Source organism: Epargyreus clarus, unplaced genomic scaffold, assembly GCF_041222505.1.
Source record: "Epargyreus clarus isolate Ecla_fem2 unplaced genomic scaffold, WU_Ecla_fem_2.2 ptg000023l, whole genome shotgun sequence".
Lineage (NCBI taxonomy): Eukaryota > Metazoa > Arthropoda > Insecta > Lepidoptera > Hesperiidae > Epargyreus > Epargyreus clarus.
Window position 1 is genome coordinate 12,382,906 of NW_027332230.1, and position 27,058 is coordinate 12,409,963.

General features: G+C 34.7%; 3 protein-coding genes across 4 annotated transcripts in view; 1 reads left to right on the plus strand and 2 right to left on the minus strand.

Moving 5' to 3' along the window:
- Nucleotides 1–1,167: 1,167 nt before the first annotated feature.
- On the plus strand, nt 1,168–23,060 carry Hgsnat (Heparan-alpha-glucosaminide N-acetyltransferase). Of its 2 annotated transcripts, none has more exons than XM_073086184.1 (10): nt 1,168–1,531; nt 7,311–7,441; nt 8,517–8,632; nt 15,523–15,679; nt 16,140–16,344; nt 18,993–19,166; nt 19,660–19,781; nt 20,055–20,224; nt 20,761–20,947; nt 22,129–23,060. In XM_073086184.1, the coding sequence occupies exons 1-10, from the start codon at nt 1,334–1,336 to the stop codon at nt 22,421–22,423; spliced, it is 1,755 nt and encodes a 584-aa protein (XP_072942285.1). In that variant the 5' UTR covers nt 1,168–1,333; the 3' UTR covers nt 22,424–23,060. The 2 variants fall into 2 exon arrangements, with proteins under 2 accessions (XP_072942285.1, XP_072942286.1); XM_073086185.1 differs by having other exon boundaries at nt 1,169–1,531; nt 18,993–19,160.
- LOC140752016 (para-nitrobenzyl esterase) overlaps nt 12,975–27,058 on the minus strand; it is a 211,306-nt gene continuing 197,222 nt past the window's right edge. Inside the window, exons 2-4 of the mRNA XM_073086193.1 lie at nt 14,763–15,480; nt 13,431–14,665; nt 12,975–13,220 (exon numbers count right to left, since the gene is read on the minus strand). Coding sequence (XP_072942294.1) covers nt 13,025–13,220; nt 13,431–14,665; nt 14,763–15,068 — 1,737 coding nt within the window. The 5' untranslated portion in view covers nt 15,069–15,480 and the 3' untranslated portion in view covers nt 12,975–13,024. The remainder of the gene's footprint in view (nt 13,221–13,430; nt 14,666–14,762; nt 15,481–27,058) is intronic.
- The window catches only part of CrebA (Cyclic-AMP response element binding protein A), a 167,649-nt gene continuing 163,823 nt past the window's right edge, over nt 23,233–27,058 (minus strand). The window contains exon 7 of the mRNA XM_073086135.1: nt 23,233–26,940. Coding sequence (XP_072942236.1) covers nt 26,752–26,940 — 189 coding nt within the window. The 3' untranslated portion in view covers nt 23,233–26,751. The remainder of the gene's footprint in view (nt 26,941–27,058) is intronic.

The window sequence follows — 27,058 nt, forward strand, 5'->3', positions numbered from 1 at the left end:
TGAAGTTCGAGAAAGAAAAATGTTTATGTCATATGAGTATTACACTGGGACTCTTCCATTCACAGTAGTAATTGGGAACTCATGTGGTACCAGTATGACATAAAACTTTCATCCGATATTTCATAATTTTTAATGTAACCTACAAGCATCGCAGACTCATATTTAGTAAAAATGATTTATTATAAACGATAAAAATACATATTTTTTATAAAAACATCGATATTTGAACAAAAATCTCAAATTCACTTACTACTTGTTTCCGACCGTGACGCCATCGTTTGGTTAAAATTCACAATGCAATAAAATAGTATCATCCTATCAGCTAATCACACTTTTAAATGGTGGACCAACATGTTATCTATTGAATAAAACTAAAAGATCTCGTAAATATTGACAGATGGTGCTGTTACATGTTTTTCTTTTCTATGTAATATATATATGACGAAAGATCCCAGGAGGTTAAATATTTTCTACTTTGAGCTGAAAATATTTTGCGTGGGAAAAAATTAGGTACTAAGTACCTACTTAGTTTAAGATTTTGAGGACAATGATTTTCAAAATAGTGTATTTTTGGATAAAAATCAATCATACGTGGCTTGCATTAAGAATAAAATAGTCGCGAATAAAATCTTACTAATTACCTTATTAAATTTACGTGAATTAATAGTTTTATCTCCTTAATGAGTAAAATACAAGTAGTATTAATGTAGTAATTTGTAAACATCAGTAAAAACCAATAGTGAAGTCAAGAATTGAATTCATGCGAACGAGACAAACAAGTTGCTTTAAAAAAGTGATAGAACTCATTAACGTGTCAATATCGTTTATTTTCATAACGTAATTTCATCTTCTACATCATGAGTCAGTAACTGTAGCATTTTTTACAACACGCGAAAGGTCACCGTGCGTAAAATTCGCGCAAGCGACTTCAATGTTTATCGAAGTATTATACGGCTTGTTTTCGTCAAGCACTTCTTTCACGCACTTTAGTGACGGGGCGCTATTTTTATTTTTTTAATGCTCACTATTTTTATACTAAGCCCGAATGATTCTCATTACTCGGGAAATAGTTAAAGTGCGTTACGGTATCTATTGTGATTTTTCCGGTGGTAGAAAGCCAATTATTTACTAATGTGGTCTTACGTCGGACTTCGGAGACGCGAGGCGAGTACCGGTTTTACCGGCAGTACAAGTCTGCAACTCCCGTCGTTAAGACGCAAACGTTATATAATTATTTATTTATGAATTATAATGCATCGAAAATTACACGGTAGGGTTCACGAAACGTAACGTCAAGTGTTTTATTGTTTGGTGGAACATTTTTGTGTGAACTATGAATGAGTCTACAGTGATGACGGGGAACGATACGTGGGAGTGGTACAAAGAGATGATGAGGTCGTGGTTAGAGGATCCGGGAGTTGAGGAGCCGCTGGGCCTTAACATGTCCTCGTTGAAGATGGACCAGGCGTTCATCATGGGAGTGGCTGATAGGGACGTTGGAGTATACAGTGTGTCGGATGATTGTTTCAGAGTAAGTATCGGTTAGAAACAAACAATGTTTTTTGTGACTATTTTCCCTTTTAACAACAATAATAGATTAAACGGATAAGTGGGCATTCGAATCCGTGGATTAATCGTTATCGCTTGTAAACACTTGAACTTAAGACGGTTTTATTTTAGTTCAAGTGTCGGTATATTTGTATGGTAGTTGATGATTTTGAAAATAAACATTAAGTGTAAGTCATTAGTTTTGTCAATTTATGTTTTTCCCAAAATGAAGTATGTACAAACTCAAAGTTTCCAATGTATTCATAATTGATCGCTACATGCCAAACTTTTTTGAATGTCTCCTCTACAAGCTAGGCACTGGTTTGAAAGGTGTTTTGGCTATGAAATAATAAGCGCAAGTAGGTATTTAGAAACTTACTTCCTACGAAATTGTACATATCTAGATCTACATGAATAAAAGTCCAAAATTCATCTCGTACGTGTTGCGACCCTCGGGAATAAGGTTTGATATGCTATACTGTAATAATTACTGTGTAATTTGGTTTAAATGATTTGCGTATTACCAAAATAATGATGAGTTATCGTTAAGAGGGTAATGATCATATCTATTAGCACCTTCTACTAATTTTGTGTATATTTCTGTCAATTAAAATGTACATATTGGTAGTGACTCTACATTTTTGTATGTACTTATGTAGTTTATTTGTTTACAAAAGTAATAAACTCATTGTTCATTCTGTTAATATAAACAGTAGGAGGATAACCATTCTTTGTTGAAATGATAGATTGGTTTTCTTAACAGGTGTCTATAGATAATAAACATTCTTTCCTCAATTGATTTTCCTGCATCTTTTCACGGTAGCGAACGAATTCCAATTAATCTCATAGTATTGACTTATTGAAACCTTTATTATCCGTCTGAAGTTAAGAAAAAAATATGTTTTCATTCATTTTTTTAAGGAAATGATAATTTATTTCTGATACGTACCTAAATAATTTCTAAAACTGTGGTGCAGGACCCCGGTTCCGAAAGAAATGCCGAATTTCAACCGACTAGCTATAAGTGTAATCTAATTGAAAATATAACTTGAACGTGCCAGAACCCTTTGACTACAGAGGTACCACCACCATACCTTCCCTATAACAGCAGTGTTCAGCGCTGTAAAACTCTTACCAGACTATAGATGTCCATGGGCATCAGTAGCCATCGTTTAAAAAAAGAAGTCTGTTAATAAACAAAAAATATGAAAATTGGAAACTAATACCTACAGTGGACAGATGATAGCTTACTTGTTTAGCACTCGTAACACGTGACTTGACAGCGGCATGCTTTGTTTTTTTCTTGTCCTGCGGTACCTGTGCGTGTCAAGACTGTGTTATTGCATTATGTACACTGATGTTTTGCGATGCGTTTGACGATGACAAAAAGATTCACGGCGATTTCTATCAAATTGCGTAAACGTAACGAACAAAATCGTGCACACATAGATTGACGTAAAATACTTAATAAGTAAGTCATTGTAAAAAACATCACTGTTTATAAGGGCGCTTTCGAACTGGACGACTTGAGTCGGAGTGCATCGCAGTACAGTAGAATGATTGCCGTATTACACACGAATGGATGTTTTTCAAACAAATTAGGTACCTACTCTGATTGTCGTCCTGCTAACGTATGAGCGGAGCGGAGCTCCTCACATTCTCGAATCCAGTAATTGTAATGAAAAAAAAACATGATTGTCCGAGTGCAGTACGACAATGAGCTTTTCTTCTTAAGAATTTTATTTTTTATTTATTTATTGAACACCAACATAATGTACACTAAATATATTACCAAAGCGTGAAATAATTAGAGAAAATAGGTGAGTGCCATTACAGTTACAGGTGAATACTGCATGCTATATAAAGAAGCGAGTATATAGAATTATAAGGGTTTCAATAATTTTATGAAATTGTACGCTGTCTAACTTGCTCGGCATGGCGCGCCCTTTTTCAGTATGTTTGAGGAAACAAGTTGACACATATTTCATCGCTTGTTGACAAATTTATTGACATTCAATAAGTTTGTCTTAGTTTGTGATCAGAGATCAGCCTAACAGGATTATAAAGCTTTCGTATCGTGCCGGTGTCGATCAAAAGTTATGAAATATCTACCGGCCTCGTTCTGTCAGTGAGGATGCCAAGTGTCCTTTAAATAAAGAAGCGCCAAATACGTTGTCGTCCATCAGACCGACACAAATCGTTAATTTAAAAATGCCTTTATACACTATAAATAATGCCAATAACTAATCACTTTCACGCTGTACCTACTGTTTGTAAAGCGGTAATCGTTTTTTTATGCTTTCAAAGTGGAAGTGATAATGGATGCCGATTAAATAGGTGTCGATTGAAACCTCCGTTTTAGTATCACAAAAACGTGAATAAACAATTATTATAATGCAGTTTAAAAACTTTTGTGTTTAAATTAAAATTAGGAAATTAATTTTAAAATTATAAACAATTTGTAGTAAATACTTATTACGTAGATAACTAGGTAATATTATTATTATATTATGTTGTAATACTCTTCTAACTGTTGGTTACAAAGAAATAAAGTTAACACTGAAAATTTTTGAAAGGTTTAAAACACTTTCGTAACGTGTCCTTTTTGTAAGATTAACAAACATCTATCTATCTATTTTCATAAACTGTACTTAATTTACTGTATCTGGATAAAATATAACAAAAGATTTTATTTAGTTAAACATTGTTGAATTGCATCATTTAAATTATTCAGTAAATTATACAACAAAATGGGGATTAAGGCAATTATTTTAACTCGTTAACGTTTATTGCGGTATACGCGGCTATTCGCTGTGCTAATATCGTTATAAACGGGGAGCATCCTGTATTGTGGGTAATTGACGGCCTTTTATTAACAGTTTCAAAATGTGATTTCCCAAAATGTCCTTCACCAAGTTTCAAGCAAGTTTCACGAATACGACAGGTGCGGTGCGAACTATTGAAATTGAATTACTTTGTACAATATTGTTCAATTAATTTACTGAAGAGCCTAAGGTCTTGTACAAAGTATTTTTAGAGAATGTACTTGTGTTAAGGCTTAGAAATTCTAAACGCTAGGAATTACTTTACGTTGACTTTTAATTACCTAGATCTAATACGCGTGCGGGCTTGTGCTCGTTTTTTCTATCTGAAACGTTTTTTTGCAAGATATCCTTTAAAAAAACAGTCAAAACACGAAAAACAATAAATTTAAACAAATACCTATTACTATTATCGGAGTACATAACAAACTCGGAAAAGGGTGGTGTGGTGTGTAAAAAATGTATCTTTCATACATAGGTACATATATCGTATACTGGTGGTGATAGCCATTACATTAACTGCGACATAAACATCTGTACATGCCCTATAACCGCTAAATACAAAGTTAATATATAGAGTAACTAACAAATTCAATTAAATCTAATTTTATCGCATTTTTATTATAATACCACCATTACATCAGAACTTAACATAATAATAGCGTATCTAATTGCATAAATGTAATAAAACGAATCAAAATAAACTAGAATTTATTACAAACATGTAATAGTTATGAATAGTTATAACAATGAACTTTTATTTAATTTATATCATAATTTTTTATTACTATTCAATGTTCATACACAAGGTCAATGACTTCAATTGTGTTATTGACGTTTGAATGTGTGGGATTTCCAGGGAAACACGTCACACCTATTACATACTTTTATCTATTAGCAATGCACCCTTTGATAAATAATCATGCTACATAGTTGGTATAGAATCACGCTACTATTATAAGACTATACCTTGTTCGCAACTCGTAGGGGAATGGTGCCCCCTGTTAAACAATAGGTAATTAAAACGAGTTATGCTGCTATATGAATCATAAGTGTTTTGATTAGTCACAATTAATCTTTAACTTTAAGGTACGTTATAATAATATACCCGCGTTTTAAAAGTAAAGTTTAGATCGATCTCTACCAAAAACGCGGTTGCTAGACAGGAAATTAGGGTTTGGAAAAGGTTCGATGTAATTTTATCAAAAATACCCTATTTTACCACTATCAAAAAGCCATCGTATATCTCGTACACATTAAATCATATCTAAATTGTAAGATGAGTTGCCTACTGTCTATACGTCACTAATACAAAGAAATCGTTAGGTACAACTGCTGTTTGCAAAAATTTATAAGATTTAAGAAAGAAAGAAAGAAACCATTTATTTTACATGCTATACACGTTACAACATACAAAAGAAAATAATAACAATGGAAGGGATACAATAAAAAACACGTGACGTACACGATACAGTATAGCAGCAAAAATGGAATAAAAAAATACTAATTACAGTACCTGTTCGCTTGGAACCTGTACAATTTTGGGATCAAAAGAACATAGGTATTTTTATGCAGCTGTCCAATAGGACTATTAATTTTTATGAACTTTAGTCATACATACAACATAATTATGATATTGACAACATATGAATGCTTAAAAATATAGTCCATGTCTTTTCCACAATTTAAAAATATCGCATTAAAATTCGTCAACCCAGGGCTTGTAGAGCGCTCTAAAGAATGAGAGTCCTTAGTTAAGTAAACATACTACATACATAAACTTAATATTTTTAAGGTTTCTCGTATCAATGGTACCTAATGATATAGATATCTAATTCAGCTCAATAGAATCTATGTCAGGAATGTTACGCACGCGACTGTGCCAGTTTGTAGAGAAATTGCTGGTAAACGTACAAGTAATTCAGTTGAGACACGAGAACATTGCTCACCTTCTTAAGTAAGCTTACATTTAACTGTTTAAGTAGTAATATATGTAACATCTGTTAAATCAGCTGTTATTTACGTTATTTACTAAAGTAGTGGTACTTATTGCGATTAATGCTACAGATATTTCATACATGGATCTTGTTTAGTTAAGGCGATACTATGGCTAGCATCCGGGTCCATCAGATCATTTCGATTATTTTACATTGATCATCGAAGTTACATAACAATTGCAAAATTGCAAAGTGTGACGACCCGTGTGGCGGAGCGGTTAACAAAACGATCTGACACGCAAATGGTTCCCGGTTCGATCCCTGGCCAGACAGATATCGGAATATTTTTTTTTTATAATATAGGAGTAGTAGAAGAGCATGCAATCCACCTGATGGTAAGTGGCTACTGCCGCGCATGGACATCTGTAATACACCCCAGATAGGATTAGATATTCCTACCTGAGGTCGGCCACAGATGCGCGGCTACCCCTGAGTACTAAGCTGGAACGCCTCGGAAAAGTCTGTCTCCCTTACCACACCCTTCAAACCGGAACACAGCAGCGCCGAACACTGCGGTTATTAGGTAGAAATAGGTATGGTGGTGGTGCCGCCGGAGTCAAACCACAAAGGGTTCTACCACCTTCAAAATAATGAATTTAGATATGTCTTCTGGATCTGGGTGTTAGGCTATTCGTCTTTGTGTGTGTCCGTGGCACCTACAAGCCCCGAGACACAGGGAATTCTAGTCCTGTGAGCATAGAAAGCGTTTAATTCAGCTCAGCTCAACCCAGTCACTTAAGTGGAAGTAGAAAAATGGTTTGTTGTCAGATTTAACCCATTTGTAAATGTAACAAAGTAAGTTAATACCTAACTGTAGTAGGACCAATGTGGTTCGACCGGGGAAGTACCACTGCCACGCTTATTCCTAGCGTGAAGTAGTTCTGCGTTTCGTTCGACTGAATTATTTAAAAAAATATGAATAACATTCAGTTATATTTTTCAGTGCCCGTTTGAAAAACAGAATGTCTTAACTGCTGACGCTGAGAAGTGGTGGGTGGTGACCACCGCTCGGCGGATGACCTGGCGAGTGTACGAAGACACCGCAGACCAGTACATCAGCGCCAGAAATACATCGTGAGAACATTTCCTTTCATCTCTTCTTTATTTTAATTACAAAATTGCAGTCTCCCTTACTTTACCATGTAAATTTGAATCCTTCCCGAAGTTGGCTACAGAAGTGTGTAAGTCTTAAGGATTAAGTTGGAAGGGAATGGAAATGGAATGGAATGCTTATCCTATGTCTCTCTTACCACACCCTACAAATAAAACATGGCAGTGCTTAACACTGCTGTTATTAAGCAGAAATAGATGACGCAAAGATGTCTCCAGAGTTGAATCAACAATGTTTCTACCACCTTAAATATTACTATTTTTTCTTTAAGCCCCATTCTACTACTCTTATATTATTCCTTTGCTTATATTCGTACCGTTCTACTTTATATGTTGTTTAAAAGCAACTGTGCTATGATCAATGTCACGAACTTTAATCGTGTGTCACAAATGACCTTCCTGCTGAGACATTCCAGGAATTGTATGCCATAAGACATAACAAAGAGAGGTCTTAGTTACAACTTTTGAAAAAAAACATGAGAGTTCTTCTTCAAAGTAACGCACTGATACTCCAATGCACTGACATTTTCTCTGACGTTGTCAATGCTCATAAGCGGCAGTGGCCACTAACAATAAGAGGCTCGTCTGTTTCTTCGCTACATTTCGTCATTAGATGACAAACGCATGAGCGATCGAATCTATACTTGGTTTAAAGTTGCAAACTTTTGAGCATTCGAAATTCGCATTCTATTGTTACACGTCATAAATTATTTATTCTAGATGAAGCAATGTTGGTGTAGGTTGGTGTAGTTAAGAAAGAAAGACAATGCAATACTTTGGACGTGACATTCATCTTCAAAAATTAAATCGAGTCCATTTATTTCTTTTTCTCTGATTTACCGATTTTCCCTTTATTTCTCCTTAGTAGAACAGATTAGGACTTGACACAGCTAGTAAGGCTTCTCTCTTAGTATTTTCTTAGAATGTTGATGCCACCGCAATTATCGCTAAGGGTGCTATTAACTTATTCATTAGCGATCGTGAAAAAGATATTTTGTTCCTGATTTTATTTACATAAGGTAATATATTATATGCACAGGGGACTGCTATGTCAGCTGAGGCCAGCGATGGGAGAATTCGGAGTGTACAAGCTGAACGCCAGCGGGGAAGGCTGCAATGTGAGCGTTGTCAAGGATCCAGTCGACATTTATATGCGTGAGTACCTAGTGTTACAACAATAAGATATTCAATACTTTTACTTACTAGGTATATAATTAGGTTACTATTCTCTTTAGTATATACTTCTTACTCAAAAATGTCATGTAAAAATGTTACGTACGTGGTGCGCATCTTAGAGAAAAGAGAGATCTTAGTTTGTGAGTTTGTATTTTGTAGTTTTTATCTTACAAGAGATCATTTTGACATATGATAGTACCTACCAAGTTAAAACCAAACTTAACTCCGAGTAAGTGATCATTAATATAAAAATGTGTTTATATTAAATAAGACAAGCGTAAACATTTCAATATAATATTGATTAAACATAAACATATATAATATAAACATACAAATATGTGTGTATGCATCTGCAAGTAACGTATTTAAAGAACAGATACTTAATCTTATTAAAAATAGTTCGATGTCGATACATTCTTTATAATCACCCATCCGTCAATCGCACAGCTTTAAAACTACTGCTTCCCCTAGAAAAAATGTTTAATCGTATTCAATGCGCTTGACTGTGCGTGTCGGCTAAGGCGGTTAGTAAATCACTTATAGGGTGTCACCATTGCCATGTTGAATTTGTCATTTTAGGTAATTATGCAGTTTGGCTACTTTTCCGAAAATCAATGAAATATTTTAGCATGGGTGGCTTCAATTACTCACCATTGATGATATTCCGTCGGGGGAGTTTTTCGGAAAAGTGATTTTCGGAAAAGTAGTAGTTCATTTTTATAAAATACAAGTAGCTATGTCGGTGGTGCCTCCGCAATCGAACCACAAAGCGAGTAGCACTTTCAATTGTGTACGGCTATTGTAGCCCAAATTTATAATCAAAAAACTGGTGCTCCACTTTATTCTAATACATAAAATACTGCCTTGACAATAACATGAAATATTGTCTTGCAAAACCCTTTGTTAAAGAATGTATATAAGGACGCTTAAAGCAGCAAGACAATAAAATGCATAAATTCTACTTATTCTGCAAATTTATGATTGGTTTTGCAAGGTTTGTCGATATTCCTTGGCACATAAAGTAAATTGAAGATCTCCTTGTTCCTCGAGAGGTGTATTAAATATTATCTTTTGACATATCGGATGTCCACCATCTATATTATCTGTGCTCTTGACCTGCTTCGGTGTTTTGATGCGCTCCGAATAAGGGCATATGCATACTGACTTTTATTTTAATAAGAAAAAATAAATAAAAAGAGCTATGAAAATAAACAGGTTTAAATTTGATCTTACATACTGTAGATTAGAGTTCGTATTTTTGTATTAATATTATTAAGTACAGTTTTATTTTTTATAATGACAAATTACATTAATTCTAGGTAACTGGCCGATAAGAATATGATGCGTATAGGGAAATATAAAGTTGTGCACTTTTAATTTAAAATATTAAAATGACAGGCGATTAAACGTATGCAACGAACTTAATATCAAAGACATTCGCGTCCATCCATCCATCCATCGCATAGGACTAATACGTAACTTGCAGATTATGAAATTAAAATTAAATTTGTTATTTCACAAATGTAAAACATTACTGTAAAATTTAATAATAATAATAATAATAATTATATAATTATTATTATTATTATTATTAAAATTTAAAAATGGATATAAAATGCTTCTATTGGAATATTCAGAATAGATTCTTAACACAATCTTAAATCAAAACACCATCACTTTTCCTATAATAATTTTATGGAGATCAAAATAAATACCTCTTGCGAAGAAGAGTTAGAATCTGCTATTTCGAGTCGAGTCATCTCTAAAGTAGACGTCAACATTGACATTCGACGACCTAAAATAAATATGGATTCACGTGTTTTGGCACACGATGTCCTTGATCCACATTTGTGATTCCAAAACTTAAAAACGGATAACACTTGCAAATCAGTGCCATCCAGTTTATTATACTTGATTTATAAGGCCCATTAGGTTTTCCTATATGCAAATGGCGCGTGCTGCCAAGGTTTTATAAATATAGCAGTGTTTCTCGAATTGGTTCGCTGACCTTCGAGTTGTTAGTAAATATCCCTTTCTGTAATAACTTTAGAAAACGACTGGATGCGTGCTCGTGTATTTGTAAATACTTTGTTATACCATGGCGTCTAGGTTAATAAACAGAATTTCCATTATGGAATTGTTTCCTATTAAAATAAATAAAAAAAATGAGTCTTGGGAAATTTTGAGTAAAAAGCTTCTAATTTGATTTGTAATATTGTACAATGTACATATACATGAGAAAGTAATACAAACATAAATATTCCATAGGTTTTCTAACACTCATTAGTAATTATTAATCTAAACTATTTTTTTTTTCAAAAGTGAAAAATTTTGCTCACGTAAATTTCAAACTGGTAAGCAAAAATTTGTTTAAATTGATTATTACAAATGGGCGTAAATCGAATTGCACGTAATCTGTCGGCTATCAAGTTTTGTAAATTAAGTCACGCACTAAGGGTTAGAGAAAATTGTGAAAAGGCATAACTAATATTCAATCAACAAGTGAAAGTAAAGATCATTTTGGTTTACAGTATAGTTATAAAATAGTCGATTTGTGAATTTGTTATGAGATTATTGTTTGTAAGGGAAATAAACCTAACACTACGCTATTACTATTTTTCATGTTCACCACAGAATTGGAGACAAAAAGGGGTCTTATAATTATGTTATTGTTTTAGCTGAAGATTACTGAAGATTAAGTTTGAACGTCTTATGTAGAGATATTAGGTACCTACATATTACTTTTAAAAAAAATATAACAAAAATAAAAGGCTCTACTTAAACCAATGATATTTTGAACATAAACTTAATTAAAGTCCGCAATGGCAATCACATAGCTGAATTCGAATTGCTTCATACTACTTACGATGTTTTTTAATGATTTTTTATTTGAGTGTTTATATTGTATGGACAAATTCTACATGACCATAAACAAGTAACCATTTTTTTTTTTTTCAAATTTCATGCAATCATACTAGTATATAGTATTTGACAAGCTTTGAAACCTTTGACTTTGATGAGAAGCAATCTTCACTTGGCTCCGAGAGCTATTAATAAAGTTTAAAGTATGATTCATCGTTTTTGTCTCAGTATAGTAATTCATCAAGCGATTATAAAAAATAAGCGAGCGTACAATTAAATAAAAATGAGTACAATAAAAGAGATGATTTTATGGATGTTACGCGAAAATCTTAATTTATAATGACAACTTCGTGACTATCAGTTTCAACGCTTATTTTCCTTCGTATTTGATAAAGCGGTGAAAACAAAATTGAGTTACAGATTAGATAATGACACTTGAGAAATTGTCCGCCTGAGAGATCGATGGACTTTCGTATATGTGACGTTATGATATGTGACAGTATGATAACTTACATGTAAAATTACTTAGGTAACGGAATACCTAATAAATGTGTAACAATTGAAAAGCGAGGACTAATAAAATAATCATCACATATTATAAAAATAAATCATTATACAGAACAGGTATGATCGTGCAAATCGATATAAGAATAAATATCCAAAGGATCATTTAACAAAAAAGAATCATTTAACTATATGCTAAACTCGTCCCATATGATCATTGTAGTCAATGAATTGAGCGATTGTTTGAGAACTGGTCCTCGCGACTCAATCACAATTGAGGTGGGCTTCAAATTGACTGGCACCAAGTGGGCGGGACTTGTTGCCCCAAATCCTTTGTTCCGCGAGATGGGATTTGATGGGCATCTTCCGTTAGCCGCGTCTCAGATTGCCAGCGATCATTTCATTAGTCAATTTGCACGAGTGCGCCCATTGAAACTCGTTCGGATATTGTCTTAACGATGCTTGCAATTGTTCTTGAATGTACACCAAGAGTTACAAATATGTGTTCGTTATCCTCATCTTTAGTTGAATGAATCGTGCGAAGCGTTTTTCAAATAGTTATTTTTTTTTTGTTACTTGACAGAAATTATAGATTAATAGAAACAATAGTTATCATCTTTGATTTCTAATCTTATGATATTAATAATAATTTTGTAGTAAGACACTTTTGAATCATATATCTAAGACGTTATTTCCGCTGTCTTACTTTACAATGTACGCATACCATAAACCAGATCTCAGTCTACATTTTTTCTCAGGTTAATTTGTAATGTGTACAAATGTAGATTTAACGGTGCTTTAGCATTTAAGCTGCTGCTACCGCACCGTCTCGGATGTCATTGTGCTCGTAATGTTATACAGGTACTAAGTATGTTATTTGTATTATCAATTACCCTTTTCCCGTTATTACAAACAGGTCCATTTATAAAGTTATGGCAATAGGAAATGAGAAAACTAGTGTTTTGTTATTTATTTACAATCGTATTACAAAAGTTCACGTTCATCTTAAAAGTCACAATCTCTCGAGAGTTTATTATATTTCCCGTATAAGGAATAGAAGAGATCCCAGAAAGCAGTCCTCTCTTTGGTGATCCTGTTTTCCATTCGAATATCGATATCGATTACTAAGTAGGGTCGGGTGTCTTCTGTTACTGGCTTCCAGATTACTGGACACAGATCTGTTGCTGTCGGTGTTGGATTTCTGGAATAATAAAAAAAATTGAAACCATATAATGATAAACTACAAACCTCACATTTTTTTTTCTGAACCAGGACAAACATTTTAAAGAGGTCAAACAACATTATAGTTGCGCATTATATTAATTACCAGATTTTTGTTTCAGAAAACGAGAAAATCAAAATTAATAGGCACGTGGAAAATGAAATCTAATCTAAATTAATGAAATCTTACCCATTTTTAACAAAGTTAGCCCACATAGTAGTCAACCGGTCAGTAATCAGCTGATCATCCTCGTTTCTATCTACAGAATTTGACAGCTCGAATAAGTATTGTAATTCCGCGCTGTGTGCAGCCCTGGATATTTCAGAATTTCCCACGTAACTAAATTCGTATGCGTAAACAGGGTTTGCATTCTCGTTTAGCAAACTGGTGATTGTTCTTTGGATTGGATGACTGAATACAAAATCTGATTCAAAGTTCTCTAACTCGGTGGTCAATGACTGCGATATTGGGTCATCTCCTATATAAAAGTGCCTGATGATTTTGGCAGCAGAATCTAAAGTTGCATCATCCATATTAAAATTCCTTGTCAATTTTTCCCGGAATATGTCCCTGTTAAAATAATCATCGCCAAAATCAAGTGACCCTGCTTGTTCCGTAGTAGTATGACCAATCATGATTGGCGTGTTTCTAACCTTTCTCGCATTAGATAAAGTATATGGATCACTTTCTACGAAATTTTCAATGCCGCTGAATGATTTTTCTACACAGGGTCTCAATTCTAACTGGAGTTCTGATGTAGCTCCAGAAACCAACGTATGAGAAGTTTTTGAAAGAAAACTTAATGCTTCTTCCGTATTAGTGGTGTTAAAGCCGAGATGATATGCCAGTTTCAATGCGGCGTCATTGTCTCCTTCCACAAACATTCCATCTACTTGGGGAACTCCACTTTCTGCTATTACTTTGCTAAATAGTTTTTCTTTATCTGAGTAAAGGTGTAACAAAACCGAAGACGAACCAGCGCTTTGACCGGCAATCGTAACATTGTAGGGGTTGCCACCGAATGAGTTAATATTTTCTCTTATCCAACGTAGTGCAGCATTTTGGTCCTTAAGCCCCTGATTACCAGGTACAGAGGGAACGTCTAAACACATAAATCCATATGGACCTAAACGGTAATTTATTGTAACAACAATGATTCCTTTCTTCACTAAATTTCTTACGCCATAATCACCCGCGCTTCCTATGGCGAATACGCCACCATGAATCCATACCAGAACAGGTAGAGGATTTTGCGAACTGGCTACGTTAGGTACATATATATTTAGGCGGAGACAATCTAAGGTCTCGTCACTGTCTCTAGCAGCCCTTGGTACATAGGGGTGTACGTAAGCCTGTGGGCATTTCTTCGATCCATCATAAGCATTATAAATTTCTTCCTCGAATCCGGGGTGTGGCAATGATTGCTAGAAAATGAAACGTAATGGTATATACATATTTCACTGTTTATCGAATTTCAGTTACTGTTTTCTGAAATATGATAACTTGTTTAGGAAAACTTACCCCAAAAGGATTATTCATATCAACTTGGGCATAGGGTATCCCAAGGAAAGACGAGAATCCATCTTCTACAGATTTTATGCCTCTGACTAATCCTTGATCGATCTTAACTAAAGGATCTATCCGTATGTTTGTACTATGAGCATTATTAACTAAATAAATTAATGAAATTAAAAATAACACCCTCATTTTTATAGATCCATGGGATCTTTGAACACTACTGAAAACACTAACAACTTTTGAGTGAATAAAACATTCAGTCCTATATATTTTGTGGAGGAATTTTATCTGGATAAGTTGGATTCTCATCTTAGTTATCGATTTATCTTAAGTGCCACTACGTAACAATGAGATACAAATAGATATATCGAGACGGAATTTCCAAATGATTACTTTCCCTAGAAACTCGTTTTTTCAAAAAAATACAATTACGATAGGTGAAAGAAATATAATTAACTCTTTTAGCTAATAATACTGATATTCTTAATAAACGTACTGAAAACTTCGGTTCACCTAAAAATTCATCTTAAATCCTCCTTTTCCTAAAATTTTATTTGTGAGAAAAAATATATTTCCCGTATTTCATATACTTACTAATAAACAACATTAATGATTATGACGTGTTTAATGGTATAAGATTCTAATTTAGCTTCCCAGCAGAATGTAACATTATGTACCTATTTTATGTATAGATCATAGAGCGTAGCATTTGAATCTTTTACTAATGTTTCCAAAATAAATAATTTTGACGTATTATGTTCAGCTGTGCTTCTCCTCCTGGGAATGTTACTGGGAGTATGGGTCCTGTACGGCGTGATAAAGCTGATAATGTCGAGGATTCGACGGACAGGCAAGATGCGCTACGGAGACAAGGAGCTGGCCATGCAGCAGAGGCTGCGGGCACTTGATACTTTTAGAGGGTAGGTACAAAAATATTGGAATTTGACGAACCATTTACATCTAACTAGCCTACACTACCATCGCAAACGAAGTACACGTTTATAGGTTTCTACATTACTTACATACAATTATGTGTAAGTTGTGACGTCATTAAATAAAGTAAATACGATCTGCGGATATTGTTTTGTGGGTACTTTAAAATAATTGAACTTAATTAACCATATTTTGCTTGTGGGGTTATTTTACCGTTTCGAAATAGCTACAATTTTAACGGAGCATTTGGCTGAACAAGTAAATAAGTGAGGATTGATTTATTTTTGTTGATCTTTTCCTGGAGCTAATAGTTTCATGTGTGATATTTGTGGTTAAAATTCATACATACCCTTAAGCTTGTGTCACGAATGAAATTGATAGGGGATAGGACCTATGAAATTGCGATGAACAATTTTTTAATAAAAATAATAAACTTATTATTCACAGGATAGCAATCGTATTCATGATCTTCGTGAACGATGGCGCGGGTGGCTACTGGTGGCTGGAGCACGCCACTTGGAACGGTCTGGCTGCCGGCGACTTGGTCTTCCCTGCTTTCCTCTGGATCATGGGGGTGTGCATCCCCCTGTCAGTGAAGAGTGCATTCGCGAAGGGCGTTCCTCGTTGGAAAATCGTGATGCATATTGTCAGAGTGAGTTGTTTATTTATTTACCTTAGGGTAGATTATAAGTGACACAATAGCATTGCCTTAATATTTTTATTGAATTTCAATACTTCTTCTTTGCTTGCTTCACCACAAAATCATACAGTAGTCAAAACAGAATATCAGTTTAATTATTATAAAGCGATCTATAAGATAATGTTTGGGACGTCCAAGTTTTAGAAAAATGCAATTTACAAAAGGCGGGAAAAAATTATTAATCGATTAAATACGAGAATCGATACACGGAGAATCAATAAGAGATGAAAGCTTGTATATGGTATAATATTACAGTACGTAAATAATAAAACATAGAGCTGAGGATTACTAATATTGATTTCCATTGGTCAATTGCAATTGCCAAGAAAGTGTTATTTGGATCGAAAATGATTTAGGTTTAATGGTAAATACGAATGATTAATTGTTGATATAATTTTATACATTCTATCTCTTACAATAGAAAGTGAAGTGTTACCAAGGTTTTAGGGTTACTTAAATTATAAAGCAAATAGTGCAAAAACATGCGACCTTGCGGTGACCCAAATTGAAACTAAAGAAATCAAATTAATCGTTTGCATCCGAAAAAATCAATTGTATAATTTCACAATAAAATATTGGTAAAATAAAGAATACTCGTAATATACTTACTGCATATTGGTGAATAATATATTTATTTTATAAAAATGTTGCACTTTTTTGCTGGAATGCGATAAAACTGGGGAAATAATTAACTAACAGTGTTTTGAATTTAAATATTGTTAATTGGCTGTAAATCCGCAATAAGCTCTTTTTTCAAGACTATTTAAGAGTGCTGTAATGATGTTATATAACTAAATTATTTTGTAACTGATGTTAGTTACAAAAAATAGAGTTCATGATCTCATAATTACTTCCATTCTCTAAGCTCATCGTCTTTAGCTGTTTTTTTTAAGTTTTACATATTTGGTTTTGTCAATTCAGTATTTAATTTAGAAATTATTCAACGAATTTTACATGAGCTTATTATAAGAACGAATTTTTATTTTATACTATAACGACTAATCGGAAAATATATTTTTTTTATTTTTTAAGCTTTTTCTGAAAGTACCAATCAGTTTTTTAATTTGATATTAAATAATCTAAACCTTGCGTTTATGCTTAAATGTTTAAAAAATGTACCCAGAGGTGCATGCAGATAAAATTTGGCCCGTAAACATTTAAAAATTACGGCCCGGGGTGCACAGAGATGAAATTGGGACTTAAAGCTCATAAATAACGTCTTTCAATCGTAAGAGCCGTGGCTCCCAAGGCAGTGGAGCGGTTACATAAACTCTTATACGACTGGCTCTGTGTTTGCTAACAATGAGGTGAATACTCCGTATAACCTTTAGATGTTATGTAAGCGTTGCTTATCTATTAACTGTAGGGTTGTTATTCTCATTTGTTGAACAATAGGTTGTTCCAGCAAGTTGCTATTTTGTTATTTCGTTTCTGAGTAATACTCGTAGAAGTTAATTTAATATTGTTAAGGTACGTAATATACACACTGTTATTATTATAATCAAATTGAAATTAAAGATAGAATTTAAAGGTTAAGACTGGTTTAACTGGAAGAAAATGCTTTGAATAATTAAAAAAAGAAACACAACCGTTTACTTATAAAAATTTTGTTCTTATATTTGGATCATCCTTAAACGTCCTATTGCAAAAGATTCATCTAAGGCCACTGTACATGTTAGGATGTATTGCAACAGATTCATCTAGTTTTTTCTAAATTTCCTTATTCGTGTAAGGCATAAGTGCTAATGTCGTAATTGTCCAAAATTTATTCGCCGTTTCAGTCCCGTTCACTTTCACGCTTATTACATCACGCGACTTCCCTATTCTCCGGCGTTACTCTCGATACTATCTGCGTACGTTCTGCTCTGCGCCTGCGCATAGTAAGCGATCAGTTTTTGCAACATTTTTCATTGGAAATTCTGCTTGCGTGATGAAGATGCGTCATGATCGAAACTCTCTCCACTCTGTTCCATAACAGACATCATTTCTATGCATCATGTACATTGCTCTATTTAGTCAGCGGGTATTTAAAAGTCAGTTCTAAATGCGTCGATGTACAGCGAAGTTAATCGAACAGTGTAATAAATTGCAGGGTAATACCGTCATTAGATTGATAGTGACCTAGAGTAGACGGACGCGGCCTGGTTTGCTTTAGCAGTCGAGTGGTTCATTAGGAACAATGCACAGGTGTCTATGAATGCGTTCAAATGCTAATTATTGAGCGAAAGTAATTTCTTGTTGGATTTTTTGCCATTGTCATGTGGCTAGGTCTCAAGCATAAATTCCTGAACTTGAATGGTCTTTTTTTAACATAAATTTAAAAAGCTTTCTATATTTACATATACTTACCTACATTCTACTTTTAGACAATTTGTAACTCAAGGACTCATAAAAAGTATACAGATTTACGTATTTAGAAGTATACAACATTATTTAAATATCGGGAATAAAATACAGAACCTTCTAATTTATAAACCGTTTTCGTTGTTCCTTTCATCATCTTAAGATTAGCTTCTTTCGCCTTCCCTTATCCATCACTCATATACATAAATTTCTATAAGGTTTATCATTAAAATAAATATAAATATATTAATCCTCAGAGATCCTGCATGATGTTTATGATCGGCGTCTCCCTGAACACCATCTACGGGTCGAATATGCTCCATGAGCTACGTATATTCGGGGTTCTGCAGCGATTGGCGATCGCGTACCTCATCTCCGCTGGGTTCTATGCGCTGACTGCGCCGAAGTACTACACGCCGCCTAGGGTAAGTGTAAGTTACATTTTATTCACATACATTATTTTACATTACATTACATAATTAGGACTCTCACTCATAGAGGGGTGCATCAATACGAAATATAATATGAAATAAAAAAACGACATAAACATAAAGAAAATAAATACAATTATCATAAATTAATTTTAATGACAGTAGATGAATAAATTATTAATTTATTTTAATGCTAAAATGGTAATTATTAATGATAAAATAGTACTAATAAATGGGAAAACAATTAATAATATGATTGCATCATGCAAGCTTTTAAGACTAAGAGGAATTTATTTGAGGGCTATTTAATTTTATTTATATACCTGTTAGGTAAAAAGCAAAGACATGCTTGATTCATAAGTATCAGGATCAGACTCTTGCTGGATCTCGTTGGATTTTTCCGGATAAAACTGGATATTAAAACTCCTCACACAATCTACATTTAGTTAGTGCTGTAATTCATAAGATACAAGTAATAATTTGTTGCAATTAGGGAGCATGCGGCCAAGCTTTGAAGGATGTGTTGTCGTGTGTGTGGTGCTGGGTGCTGACTGGCGTGCTGGTCGGCCTGCACACCGCCATCACCTTCACCATTCACCACCCTGACTGTCCCGCGTGAGTTACTTATAAAAATTAAATGTCAAGCATATGTGTGATTTAATACTTAATTGTTACTTAACTGGCTTTAAACGTATACTGGGTTTGCAGAAATCAATCAAGAAATTACCAAGCCTACTGATTTGCGGAAAGGAACTCGTGATCAACATGTGGATCTTAATAATCTACTTCAAAAAATAGAAAAATTATAAGTTTGCCTTGTTTGGGTCCATGTCGATAACACCACACTTGGATACTATTTAGTTAAATTTATGACTTATCTTATTTCAGTGGATACTTAGGTCCTGGTGGCAAACATGATGACTGGGTAGCACCGGAGTGCAGCGGAGGAGCGGCTGGGTTCATCGACCGACTCCTCTTGGGAGAGTCCCATCTGTTCCAGAATAGTGATGCTAGACATGTCTATGGAGGTCTGCCGACTGACCCCGAGGGGTTGTTAGGTAAGAGAGTCTTTTATTCCTTCTTTAAACTCAAAATTCATTATTAAACGATGGATTGAATTTAAGGTTTTGCGACAGCTTTTAGCTACACTTGATATATGTAACGATGATAAAGTCAAATAGATACAAATTAGAACGTAAATCTAAATTTATCATTTAGATATTTGTACTTATGGTGATTTGTTCCTGAATTCTCAGCGAGGCAGATGACCAAAGGAATAACCACAGATCGAACTTAAATTATACTTTAATTAGCATGCTGGCCACCTGATTTTAGTCTGATAAAACCGCCCAAAGACATCTGTTATCAATTGTAGACAGAATTGAAGGTCTACCTGAGGTCATCCACAGATGCGGTACAACTCCTAAGGATACACTTGGAATCCCCTTTGGACTTACAAAAAGTAGACGTAGCGCGTAACACTGCTGTTTCATAGTTTGATTACAACAGCGCCTATGCCCGCATAAGTTTCGCCACAATTATACCACGTAAGGTCTTTAACAAATCTCTAAAGTAGGTACTTCATTATCCCCAGGTTGCCTGACATCCGCGGTGCAGGCGCTGCTGGGCGTGCAGGCGGGCGCGACGGTGCTGCTGCAGCGCTCGCACAAGGCGCGCGTGTCGCGCTGGCTCGCCTGGGCGCTCGTGTTCGCGCTCGCCGGCGCACTGCTCGCCGGCTTCTCCAGGGAACATGGGGTTATACCGATTAATAAAAACTTGTGGTATGGAATTTGGTTTTGAACTTTAGAACTAGTGCATAGATTTATTCTGATTTAGATGTGGCCTGAGCGCTCGTGTTCGCGCTCGCTGGCGCCCTGCTCGTCGGCTTCTCCAGAGAACATGGGGTCATACCGATTAATAAGAACTTGTGGTGTGGATGTTCAATTGAATTTTGCAGTAGAAGATTATTATGCTGTCAATTTGATGAAAAGTGGTCACAGATTTTGTAGTCTACTTGAAATAAGTAGGAATTCTACTTGATTATCATGAGTCTCTTTTCAGAACGAGAACAGTACCTAAACCTTACAAGCCATAGCCACAAGATAATCTTTAGAACAATTTCTTGGCCAAAGCAATATTTTATTGGCAATTAACTTGTAATATTTAAAAATTTTTTCTAATGAGAACTTATGGATTCCTATAGTATTCAGAATTTCTAGTGTATGTATGGAAGCTCCACTGTGTATTTGCGTAGCTTTAACTATGGTGCTACCCCTGGGTATCAAGATGAAACGCTTCAATATGTTCATCTTCGTTCTTACCGCTTCTTTTGAATTAGGACACAGGAGCGCTATATTGCTGCAAATTTTAATGTATTTTTCGTACCAATATTGGATAGCAAAGCTAGATTACCATAATATATCGTACAGCTAGTATACTGAAAATTAGATATATATCTACGAACACCTATCATAAGAATGTCTTGTCATGTTCTATACCCATGTCTATCACGTTATACGTAAAAATATCACAAGATATATCGCTCACTGATAATTTTTACATTTCGTGTCAAAAGGTATCAAAGCGATAAAATTTAAATATAAGTATATTGGATAAGCCATTTTGCTCTCTAGATAAGCTTGAATGACATTTAAGGAATTTAATACGTGAACATCGAAAATGGTGACCCGCTTAATAGTAGGTATTTCGTGTAACAGAAGGGGAAGATACCATTCAAAATATACCTATGGCAAATATGAATAAAACAATTTTAGTTTAATACAAAGTAACATTTTTTTTTATCCTACCTTACATTGATCTACTTTCCCGTGATTGTTGCCTAAAATTATTTCAACCCTATCCAAGATCAAATACTTATATCTCGGATCAACAGATAGAAAATAGCTTAAAAACAGTACTTGTACAGATTTGTTGCTGTACATATTTTGTTTGTCCATTTCAGGTCCATGTCCTTCGTTCTGGTGACGTCAGCGGTCTCTTTGGCGTTGTTGAGCATCTGCTATACATTCACTGACGCGTGGAGGATCTGGGGAGGCGGGCCCTTCAGGGCTCCAGGGCTGAACGCCATAGCCCTTTACGTAGGCCACTCTATATGCGCCCATCTGTTCCCATTCCACTGGCGCATCCCAGAGATGAGGACGCACTCGATAAGACTCATAGAAGCGGTGTGGGGTACGGCGTTATGGGTCATTATTGCTCATATAATGGCCAAGAAAAAGGTCTTCATAACGCTGTAAACGACTGTGCATATCGACTTTTCTAGTGTATTTTACTACCGATATTTTAATCGAATACGAATAAGCGTAAGCTTCTGGTGCTATCGCCGACGTGCAGGGGCGTAGCGTGCCGGGGAACGCTCTGGGCGTCTAAGGTGCAAATCAATACTAACATTGACTAATAATTTTATCAGTGACTTAAATAAACGCTTTTCACTGGTTTGTGTCATAATGACAATTTCGCATTGAATATTAATAAGGGATGACCATTTTTGCCGACCTTTTCGCGACAAATTCACCTTATGCTTCGGTCAGCGAGACCCCACGCTACGCCACAGCTGACATGTGCCTTTTATTTAATGTTTTTACATATTTACTCTGAATAGTTCATTTATATTTTTTTAATATAGAAGCAACTACAGATGTAGTTTAGTTATTTTGTAGTGATTTTGATTTTTCTGTATGTACCAACCGCTCAATGTAAATACATAATGTTTGGTGAAGACTGATATTTAAGACAGATGATTCATGAATTTTCAAAATTTCTGACTTGGATAACTTGGTAGTAAATCTAGTCTTATTGGATTTTATACAAACTCCATACTTGGTATACTGTAATATTTTTAAGCAAAGTTAAATAAATTGTAAGGAAATATTACCATGATTTTTATTTTCCACAGTATGTTTTCAATTGTATTTTTTTGTGACCCGGACATCTGTCTTTAATTTTATATCAAGTTTTAAGGTAGAAATAGATCTAATAGAACTCATACGGAATTCCTTAGGTTTATTAGTTTCAGGGTAGAAAATAAACAATAAAACAACCGATGTACAATATCTGACGCTTTATTAGCTCAAGGGTGACAGAAAATTCGCAATGTCATTGGAAATAATAATAAAACAAACGATTCAACAAATCATGACTCAAGGTAACAGCGAATAGTTTTAACAAATAAAACTATCAATAAAATTACACTTCAAATGTATAACAAAATGACGGACGCAGGCACGCCCGGGCGCACGCGCTTGTATGGTACATTCGAGTTTTTAAATATATAATTATCTATCTATCATAAAGTAAATATTTTTAAAATATAGCCGGTAACAGGCTCCCATATAATTTAAAACTATATAAAAACGTCGAATGTACCCTACGTGTCACCCAATTTATGGTGCTCCCATACTATATTTATGTATGTTTGGCATTGCATATAATTATATATGTCGAAATATCCGCGCCCTACTACGCGACGAGTGACGAATATATTAAATCCATAAGTTAAAATATCCACTACTTTAGTTAATTTATATAAGTCGTTCAATTAAATCACTCTTTTGTAGACGGTAAATGCCATATTAGGAATTTAATACATTAACTATGCGTTAAATACTTTATTATATAGTAGTTTATACAGTGCAGGATATTTCTCACTTCGCCCACACTTCCATCCACGGCGCTTATTAAATATTGGTAAATCAACTGTTAGGCAGGCACGAATTGCAGTTTCCACAAACATCTTGTATATAGTACTAACAATATGCTAAACTAGTACATCTAAATCGTATAGCAATAGATACACGTAAAACAGTGTTTATATATATGTATTTCTAAAATTTCATTAGAAAAAATCTCTTAAAATATATCTCAATAAATTCTTTTAAAAATTATCCCGATTATACCGGGCACTAAACACGATATATTACATTCCGGCGATAAATAGACCATTTCCTTACTTCTAAATAGGAAGAACTTCTAATAATGTAAAAGAGAACATAGTAATTGCACACATAGTAAAATACTAACATGTATATATGCCGAGCGAGAATCGCCACAATATGTATAGAAATCTAGAAAACATCGACGGCCACAATAATTATGCTTTTAACAATTAATAGCTCATATTATGTGATAAAATATAAATATAATTTACGATAGACAGGTAATGATTTGTACATAAAGAGACGTTAGATAATAATTAAGTTACGGTCAAAGCAGACGTGCTACTTTTAGCAGCGGCGATTCGCGATTGCATCGATGCTGCACGTATTAGTGACTTGCAGCGTACGATCGCGGCATCAAAAACGCGCGTATTAGCGATTGCATTAATGTTGCAACGTGTTTTTCAAGTTTGCTAGCTGAATCGCGAATCAAACGTGTGCGTTTGATCGCTGCATCTATCTTTCGAAACGCAGCTAAATCGATCGCTGATGCTAAAAATAGCTAGTCTACTTAGGCCCTTATACATTAGATATAAGTACTCGAGCTCACTTTAAGTCACTCACGTTATGTACTAAGAAGATATGGAATGTTAAGAGAATGTTAGTTACAATTGAGGGCTGCTAAGCCGCTGTTGCAAGTCAAATGTATGCCCAATATTAACCAATGGCAAGACCATAACGAAAATATATTAAAAACAGCTCCCTGCGAGATTCCATAGTACATTAAAAATTAAATAAATGTTTTTGCAACTAATGAAAGCGCGTGAATATTTATACATAAACGGTTAATCCAAGAATTTAAGCTATTGTATCAATTGTCTCGTTTCCCTTATCTATCGTTATACTATGATAGAAAGGGACAAAACCTTATTTGATACGTCACTTCTTATAAGCTTTTATGAATAAGAGAGGTCTATATAATTTTTAAATCGACTTCATAAGCAGTAGTATTATTCAAATTCACAAGAATAACACAAAAAGTCATAAAGTGATTTGGTTCTATTTTAAAAATGAGTTTTTACGCAATTTAAGTATTAATAATTAAAAAAATTAGTTTCTCGCGCAATCGTGAGTTGCAAAAACTAAAAAAGTTGGATGGAGGCATTTGCATCTGGCTTCTGAATTGATTAGCTTATTAGACGTACTTAGAGTTAGTTAGATTACTTTCGTTGAAGGCATGCCATTATTTGTACTTGTCGATCTATGGAGCGCAGTATGATGAAATACAGCTAACGTTTACATCGGCGGTCTCCACAACGAGACCCCCTGTTTATACGATAGACTAGACTTTACCGAAAACATTTGTCACACATATCGGTCTTTATAGGTCCGTATGATATATCTAAACGTTACCTTAAATACATGATAAAATCTCTAGGACAATACACATTTCGCTATAAATGCAAATTCATGGAATTCAATATTAACCGGTAAGACTCGCGCGGTCTTACGTATTATGCTACTTAGATTCCCGATTACGCCACACCGCATCGCGTTGACAACACCGCATTCTATACTTTCATTTCAGATTCACTGTAAATTAACCAATCATCAAATTGAGCAGTACATGTCAATGTCTCGGCGCCTAATCGAAGCGAGCGACACATCATAGGCCAATACACAATGCGATTTACAGAACTGATTCAGAGAATTATTATGAAAAGTAAGCGAATCGACTTGCTCGTAGACAGCGACATATGCGAATATGCACGCTTTGGGTAACAATTAAAATCCTTAACCTACTTGCACATTTTAATAAGAACACGCTCAAATTAAGACTTAAATTATGTATGCTTCGCAGCACTTTATAATATATTACGAGATTTCAAACAGCACGCGTAAATAACTATCGACATTTATCTAAAACCCCACGTTTCCCTGTCTTCCAGTCAGCCGTACGGCGACGCTGAGTTGCAACAATAAATATCTAGTGTGGCACTTGACACTTGGTATACCTAAAATCGAAATGCAGGTATATCGAATCCAGCACCACAGAATACCTATTTCCTAACAAGTACAGTGAGCAACCACTCAAACAGTCCCTTTGGATCTACGGTTCATGATATAAATGTAAATTGTATCCAAAATATACGTTAAAATATACACTCCGAATAGGACGTCGTTTCTACAACTGTCATCCAACTGTGAGAATCGCTACCGCTTCTCCAAATTTCTCACAGCCCAAGTTTATGATATCCACTGATGTCTCTGATTACATGTTTACTGCAACTGGCAATAATACTGTTACGAGTTCTGTTTAACGAAACGTGAAAACAAATCTAAATTAAAGTTAGAAATAAGTAGTTTTAATAAATAGAACATAAACAAGTAGAAAAGTAACTGTCAGAATTCTTCATTCATAATGTAGGAACTGATAGAGTGCGGAAGACCTGTTCCAATTTCTATAATAGATCGTATTTGAGCGTTGAACTGTTTCACAGAAGATTTGTTTTCACTCGACTTCATAAAGCAAACATCGAACCGTAGTTTATTTACCGGATTGTAACCAACAGCAGATCTCAGTGACGCTAAAATTAAGGATTGTCCACGGTTGAAGTGGTATCTTTAATGTTTAGTGCAGAATGTTAATAGTAGTCCCTGTGTAGAGTGGAATATGACATAGTCATTAATCACTTTCTGGCGCCTCTTGTAACGAGGGCTTGCAAAGCTGCCAACTGGCTGAGAAGACTCGCGTTCTTCTGTTCCAGGGTTTCCACCCGTTTCCTGTAGTCAGTGTTCTCTGATACTAGAATCTCGACCTTCCTCTCTAGTTGGTCCATGTATTCCTTCTTCTTGCGTCTGCTTTCTTGGGCAGAAATCTGTGTAAAGAAAAGGTTTACTTATATTACATTTTGTAGAAGATATTTTAGATGTATTGAACGAGAATACTCATTATGTCAAGTGAGCGTAGCAGCTTCTTTATTAATTTTAGTAATT

Coding starts and splice junctions, on each gene's coding strand:
- Hgsnat (XM_073086184.1), top strand. CDS start 1,334: ATGAATGAGTCTACAGTGATGACGGGGAACGATACGTGGGAGTGGTAC. Junction 7,442..8,516: donor ATCAGCGCCAGAAATACATC/GTGAGAACATTT, acceptor TTATATGCACAG/GGGACTGCTATGTCAGCTGA. Junction 15,680..16,139: donor GCACTTGATACTTTTAGAGG/GTAGGTACAAAA, acceptor TATTATTCACAG/GATAGCAATCGTATTCATGA.